The 7,869-nt window shown below is 37.9% G+C and overlaps 1 protein-coding gene across 4 annotated transcripts in view; it reads left to right on the top strand.

The window, feature by feature from the left end:
* The window catches only part of LOC311091372 (NLR family CARD domain-containing protein 3-like), a 31,186-nt gene extending 24,442 nt beyond the window's left edge, over positions 1 to 6,744 (top strand). For 2 of the 4 annotated variants that reach the window (XM_084127308.1, XM_084127307.1), the window contains exons 8-10: positions 846 to 1,019; positions 3,999 to 4,172; positions 5,569 to 6,743. In XM_084127308.1, the coding sequence (XP_083983434.1) occupies positions 846 to 1,019; positions 3,999 to 4,172; positions 5,569 to 5,584 (364 nt within the window). In that variant the 3' untranslated portion in view covers positions 5,585 to 6,743. Of the gene's footprint in view, positions 1 to 845; positions 1,020 to 2,855; positions 3,076 to 3,998; positions 4,173 to 5,568 lie in introns of those variants that run through there. The other 2 variants (XM_084127310.1, XM_084127309.1) reach the window with 2 other exon arrangements.
* The last annotated feature ends 1,125 nt before the right edge of the window (positions 6,745 to 7,869 follow it).

Here is a 7,869-nt window from a genome sequence, read left to right on the forward strand (position 1 = left end):
ATTGCGTCATACTTGCGTTCTGCATGCCTAATGTTTTCTCTCTAAATTCATGCTCACATACTGTATTTTAATATATTATAAAATAGCCGAATGTCCAATAAAGATGTTCTCATTTTCTATGTTTTTTTGTCAGACAATAGAACGAGTAGCTATGATATAGTGAACGACTACATATTTTGTGTAAAATGGTCTGAATTGAGAATTCGGGAACTGGATGAACTAAAGCTCTGTGATAGTGAGTATTACAAGTAATAAGCACAAGAAAAGCAAGGAAATTAAAATGGTCAAACTAAATTCTTTAAATATAAAACAAAAGAGAAGCAGATAAGTGATAAGTTCGTAGAAAAAGTCGCTAGTCGCTTTTTTTGAAAGAATGTCACTAAAGGGGTCTAAGTTGGCAACTCTGATTCAGTCTCACGTCGCTTCCACACGTCCACTTGAAAGGGATATTATGACACTCATAGACAACACATTTCATCCTCTGTTGGAACAAGTGTGGATAACTTCTGTCAACCTCATCTATAAGCAAGGACAAAAATAAAGCAATTTAATTTGAATCAATATCGATTGTGGAACAAGAAAAATCTATTTTAAAAACATAAACAAAAAAATGCGATGGGTGACACACACACACACACTGGGTTTCCATGTTTTATGGGGACTTTACATAGAAATAGTGAATTTTTATTTATTTTTTTAATTGTATAAACTGTATATTCTATCCCCTAATCCTAACTGATGTATATGTTATGTTTATTTCATATTGACAGCATTATGTTATTTATATTTTAAATGTTTTGTTTATATCTGGATATAGGCTTAATGTGTGTCATTGTTCTCTACAGGTTGAGTGATTGTGGTGTCACAGATGAAGGTTGTGCTGCTCTGACTTCAGCTCTGAGATCAAACCCCTCACACCTGAGAGAACTGAATCTGTCTGAGAATAATCTAGGAGACTCAGGAGTGAAGCTGTTTTCTGCTGGACTGTCGAATCCTCACTGTAAACTGGAGGAACTGTGGTAAGATCATCTCTACCATAAAGACTCAGAGTGAATAAGGATTAATATGTAGATAGTGCATACAATATATCTTTGACGTAAACCCCATCCGGTGGTTCAGTGACAGATTCCTGCTTGAACCGCCAGATCCTGCCGGCGGTAACGGCAGCGGTGTGGAGTCTCGCTGAAGAGGAACATTTACATCTGTTGTAAACTTTTCCTTCGTCAAAGCAGAGACCAGGAGACATTGGGATATCTTTCAAGCAGAAGTTACTCTTTATTGAGAACTCGCTGTGCGTTGCTGTAGTCATCAAGTCTAACTAGGGCAGTAGACATTGTAGTTTATATACATTTCAAGGGGGAGGGATTTACATAGAGGTGGATACACTTGGAACAAAGCATGTAAATTAAGTATACAGGTTTAGAAACCCACCCTAGACTCTAGAGTGTTACCAATCCTAATCCAATCAGCATAACTATTCAAATGCATAGATGCTAATCCAATCAGCCTAACTATTCAACAACTGGGGCTCTTCCTTGAAACTCGGTAATCATCATTTATACCTCAAATGCTAAATTCAGTCTACTAAACTTTCTCAGTTTATATACTATTGTATTGGAACCTAAATTAAACATTTAATAAATTTGTAATACAACACCATAAATAGTTCTCACTTTAGATTAGTGCTTTAATACAGCCTTTATTTGACATTAATTACATTAGTATTAAGAGTTCCTTAAAATGTTTACAAATACATTAAGAACAAACACACACACACACACACACACAGACACACACACACACTCACTCACACATACTCACTCACACACACTCACACACACTCACTCACTCACACACACACTCACTCACTCACTCACACACACACTCACTCACTCACTCTCACACACACACACACACTAGGGCTGGGACGATACACCTAGACCATGGGTAAAAGTTAAATCATACACTTATACAGACTGTACATGATGCATAAGATGAATCATATTTACAAACACAATTAATCACATCTTTCTGAGTTTTATTTCAGAAGTATCATACAGTACTACATTCTCTTGAATAAATAATTAAAGGAGAACTCGGCAACTCTAGCGAACTCTAGTCACTTCTTCGCTGATTTTTCCTTTTGTTGTCGCATGTTTTCCCCACGAGCTCCCCCTACAGCTGTGGTGGGGCGTATATTTCACAACACGGTCGTAAAAAACTCACTTGCGGCGGCCTCCTCCCCCTCTCTACCGCTGCTCATATGCGTTTGTTTTGATCGGAGCAAGCCAATTGTATTGTGTGGAGCTATGTCTACCGAGGTGGGTAATCTGGTAATATATCATACATGCGTGTGTGTTTATGTCGATTGCCGTAAAGCAATTCGTGTTTCGCGCTCGTTCTCGTTCTCGTCCTCGCTTCTCACGAGACTTCCAATTTCTATCTTGCCGGGACGGTAGTCCCGAAGTTGCAAGGTTGGTTTTCCGCCTGGGAACGCTGGGGGGAGCGGGGAAAGTCACCAATATCACCAGAACAGGTTGTTTAACCATCCAAATGATTTCTAGACAGTTTTATTTAGTTAAAAAAGTTACCAAGTTCTCCTTTAAATTACAAAAACATGTTTTAATAGTCACGTGTCGCCACCTAGTGGCGAAGAAATGTAATCGATAAATGCGTTATTTTAAGTGCCAAGTTTCTATTTAAAGCTGATTTACTCTATTTTGATCGCTACAGTAAACATCAGTGTGGCGAGGGGGGCGTGGTTTTGCGGAGTCTGTAGCGGGAGAGAGAGGACGGAGCAGAGCGGAGCGTAAGTAGGTCAAGTGCAGATAATGAACACCTGTGTCTGATTTCAGTAATTGGCGTGGAGAGACCGGATATAAGCCGGAGCGCGGCAGAGAGAGAGAGAGAGAGACGAGCTGGGACCTCGTTGTGCGCTACTGGGAGCTGGAGAGAATCACCGAAAGAATTCTGAGTTATTGTGTTTTGTGGCTGTGCTTGTGCACGGTGAACGCGCTTTGTGCGCACCTTTTGTTTATTTTATAAGAAACGTGAATAAAGCGAGAGTCCCAGCTCAAGCCGACCCCTGTCTTCTTCCTTCCTTACTAAAAGTGAACTGAACCTCATCACAATCAGTGTTTATATTTAAACTTTTATCCCAGTATCTCTATGATAATTTGAACTATTGTATCACAGAAATAATGATACTATTATGAGGTTTAAAAGACCTTTTGTGAAGCTGTTTCATGACAACTCTCTCTGGGTCAGCGGCAGCGCCAACACAGATTTAAAATGTTGCCATATGATTTTGTCAAAGGTTTAATAGACAGACGAATTGGAAGAAGATCGCGTGGGTGTTTGAATGGAGATCACAGTATTTTAAAGATGAATCGTGCAGCTCTACTGTCTTATCTCTCTCTCAGCATATGAGTAGCGCGAGGGCTTTTCAGTGCATTCAGTCTCACGTCACTTCCACGCGTCCATTTGAAATGGATATTACGACACTCATAGATAGAGACACATTTCATCCTCTGTTGGAACAAAAATGGCTAACTTCTGTCAACCTCGTCTATAAGCAAGGACAAAAATAAAGCAATTTAAATCAATATTGATTGTGGAATAAGTAAATAAAAAAGTTAGATAATGTAAATAAATAAAAACGCCATAGGTGAATGATTTTTTTTTCTCCCAGCCCTAACACACACACACATGTTCCTTAAAATGTTTACAAACACATTAAGCACACACACACACACACACACATATACACACACACACGCGTTGGGTTTCCATGTTTTATGGGGACTTTCCATAGAAATAATTATTTTTATACTGCACATACTGTATATTCAATCCCCTAATCCTAACTGATGTATTTTAACAATGTGAACTAATGAGTATTTGTATACATTTCATATTGACAGCATTATGTTATTTATTTTTTAAGTGTTATGTTTATATCTGGATATAGGCTTAATGTGTGTCATTGTTCTCTACAGGTTGAGGGATTGTGGTGTCACAGATGAAGGTTGTGCTGCTCTGGCTTCAGCTCTGAGATCAAACCCCTCACACCTGAGAAAACTGAGTCTGTCTTGGAATAATCTAGGAGACTCAGGAGTGAAGCTGCTGAAGGATCTGAAGGATGATCCACATTATAAACTGGAGACACTATGGTAAGAATAGTTTTTAACGATTTTCTTCATATTTTAATTTAAAGTTCAAATGGCTGATTTACTCACTAGAAATAAAAGTAAAGGTTCAGGTTTTCAGCGTTTCCCCTTTAACTGTCTCTATAGGCATCTTTACACAGCCGAGTTAAGGCTGCTCTAAAGCGGCTCTGTGACTGTTCAAAGTTCTGTGTAAAGACACAATGTCGCATAAAAGCAAACTTAAAATATGACGGGTCTGACCCACCTCAGCCCCTACTATCAACGATGACTCTGTTATTGTTTTGGTTCAGTGTAAATGAACGCAATCTTGTGCCGCTCTAAACTACGTCATTGTCATGACAACCAAACGCGCAGCGCGAGAATCAAGAAGCGGAAGACAAAACACATAGGCCTAGCTCCATATTGTTTTAGCCAAATTAAAAAATGTCAGCCAACAAGGGACAATAAAGTAAAAGTGTCCTGTACTCACATCGTGAAGCAAACCAGCAAAATAACAGAGTAGTCGACGTGTGTAATCAATTGGCTTTCGCCGTTTGTAATCTTCCTTTGAAGAGTCTGGCAGATCAACGCGCCGCTACATTTCTCTCAGATACGGTAAATGCTTATTCAGCGTCACTGTGTTATATTATATTTCAAAAATCATCTTCTTGAGGACGATATTTCACCCACACATGACCTGCCTGAAACGCTGACGATAGCAGAATTGTTCTTTCTTTCTGGCTCTTTTAATCCTGCGGTGATCTACTCGGTGTAATAATTCATAATTTCTTTGTAGCATTTGTTCCATCTGGAATTTTTTTTATTAAGTAATAGAAAATAGCTCTCAGTACCACAGAATTATGACAAACATTAGAGCGTGAGATCGCTATAGCACGCAGAGGAAATTTAAAATTCTGTATTTTTATTTATCTCGAGTTTTATTTCATTGTTTACTAATTTAATTTCTTTTAAATTCATTTTATAACAAGTAAACATTTCCCGCTGTTTTAATTCCTGTGTAAATGCATTCATGCTGCGTCAGAGAAGCAATAAACATTCTGTGTAAAGGCACATTTTGTAATTTTTGTGCCGCTTCAGATTTGGTTTCTGTGCTGCTTTTTCTGTGTAAAGACGCCTTATGTGTGTGATAATCTGAGATTTAGGTTGTTTGTTATTAACTGATATTAAATTTGTAGTGAGTGTAATGATCATTTCTGCTGGTTCTATATCAGCTGTCCATTGTGTGAAAGTGACCTTTCATGTGCTTTTGATTTTGTAAAGTGACTTTGAACATCAGATAGAAGCTATATTATCATGTTTGAAAATGAATTGACATGGATTATCTAGTTAGTTTTCTTATGAAAAGATGTGACGTAATATCTCATACTGCATATGTGACTATTTGTGTGTTTTATTTTAGGACTGGCCAGTATTAGAATGAACTAATAGATGACAGTTTGATCTTCTGATGATCATCTGATGGTGAATAAGGATCCACTACAGAGACTCACAGTCAACAGAATCAACAGAGACTGAAGATACAGTGACTTCACTGTTATAAATTAAGACTTCATTTAGATTTCAACGATCCTCTGACAGACCTGATGAGGCTGCAATGAAACACCTTTTATTTCACAGCAAATTAGTTTCTCATTCATAGATTAACCACTTTATTTGTATAAACGCACAGTATAAACTCAAAAATGTTGGAGTTTTAGAGTGTTTGTGTTGTACCAGCAGAGGGAGACAAAGACTAATGAAAGATTAATTTTTCATAATTATAAAGGGGGGGGGGAAACAGTTAAGCTCACTTTTGGAAAACAAACAATGGAAGCTTGAGTTTATATATCATGTTTTTAATAATAGTTGCATTATATTTGTAATAATGTATTAAAGGGGTCATATGATGCGTTTTCATGTTTTTCTTTTTCTTTAGTGTGTTATAGCTGTTTGTGCATGTATAAGATCTGCAAACTTAAAAAGCTCAGTCTCCTACAAAAAGATTTATTCTTATATAATGCCGGTACACACTGTATGATTTTGGGCTGTTCCAGGTGAAAGATGAGCATCGTGAAAAATGAGGATGAGGTCTGAGGATGTCCTAAAATGTTCACCGTAGTTCCAGTGAAGGTACAGCAGTCTCTCAGCTGTTCTCAGGTCAGATCAATTCTGTGTTTGGAGCTTTGAGTTCATGACCCACAAACAGGCCCCGCCCACTCTGACCACACCCTACACACACACACACACACACTCTCTCACAGATACACTCTCTCACTCACATTCTCACACACACACACACACACACACACACACACACACACTGTTCTGTTTCTGTTCTGTCTGTGCGCACCAATCTTGCACTTCTATCTACTCCTCAACCAGACCACCTAGAGACTTCGGGTTTTCGGCATTATGTTAAGGAAGGTCTAATCTCGGGAACGCACAAAAAAAATCCAGGAAAAGATTTACTATCTCTTAGTGTTGTGATCCATGACATGAGAAAATTGCGCTAAAACACTCACTGATGTCTATAAAATTCATCCATAAAAACATTTCAATTTGTTAAATTTCAAATGTTCAATATTCGTTTTAAAAAAAAACAAATTCAGAACTATTTAAACTACCACCTAAAATTCAATTTTGTTAGATTACACTTGCAAATTTACACAATTCAAATTCAAATCATTTTGTCATATTATCAGCTCCATAGTAATCTACATCACAAAATGCATTAGTTTCTTTTGAGACCTACAACAGTGAGTTTTTTTTATATTGTTTTTAATTGTAATATTGTTATTAACATATCACTGAGCCCACTTGAGCATAAACACAAGACACTTTATTTAACAACCACACACAGCAACTAACTTTCAACTTTATGCAAATGAGAAGCGATTTTCGCGAGCGACAACCAATAGGAAAGAAGCCTTTCAGTGGAGCTCAGTCAGCTCCCGTCACCGTCTCGAGTCAGTGCAGGCAAGACAGAAGAGTTCGAGGGTGATTTCACTGTTTTATATGATTTGACTGTAAAGTTCTAACCACAAACATGGATATAATAAAATGATGCATGGAAAAGAAACTGTCGACAGTCTCAGTGAGTTTAATTCATACATTTATAGTTCGAGTGTTGTAGTTTTATGATGCAAGTTTAGCACTGCTGCAGTTCATTTTACAGTTTCCCCTGCATTATGTTGACTATTAGGGACAAGAAAATTGATTATTTGTCAAATTCGGATGACGTTTTACTAATTTATGACAGTATGAGTGAGTTTAATTTGTAGATTGATCGATCGTTAATCTAGTAAATTATTTAATCCACTGAACACTGCTGTGTGGTAATCTAAAAACACTCTCCCAACAGCATATTTTGAGCCTAATTCCTAGTCAAATTAAAATAATATAGTTGTATCACTTGTGATGGTGTTTTGTATAGATGTGGCCAGACGAGCAGTCTACCAATAACATTAGAGCGACAGCACTACCAAAGCCCACAAGCGACTTCACAGTATAGCGACATACAGCGACAAAATCTGACAAGTTACAAAACAATATGACCTTTTTAGCTCATCATGAACCTGAACATGGCATGGAAGGCCCCTGAACTTGGGAGGCCCCTGGGCTTCAGCCCAGGTAAGCCCGTGCATTAATACGGCCTTGGGCGAGCCCATCTAATCTTTCAATCGACAGCCAGAGTATAAAAGCAGCCGCTTGGCTCTCTCCA

This window comes from Abramis brama, assembly GCF_963993115.1.
Source record: "Abramis brama genome assembly, chromosome: 10".
Taxonomy (NCBI): Eukaryota; Metazoa; Chordata; class Actinopteri; order Cypriniformes; family Leuciscidae; genus Abramis; species Abramis brama.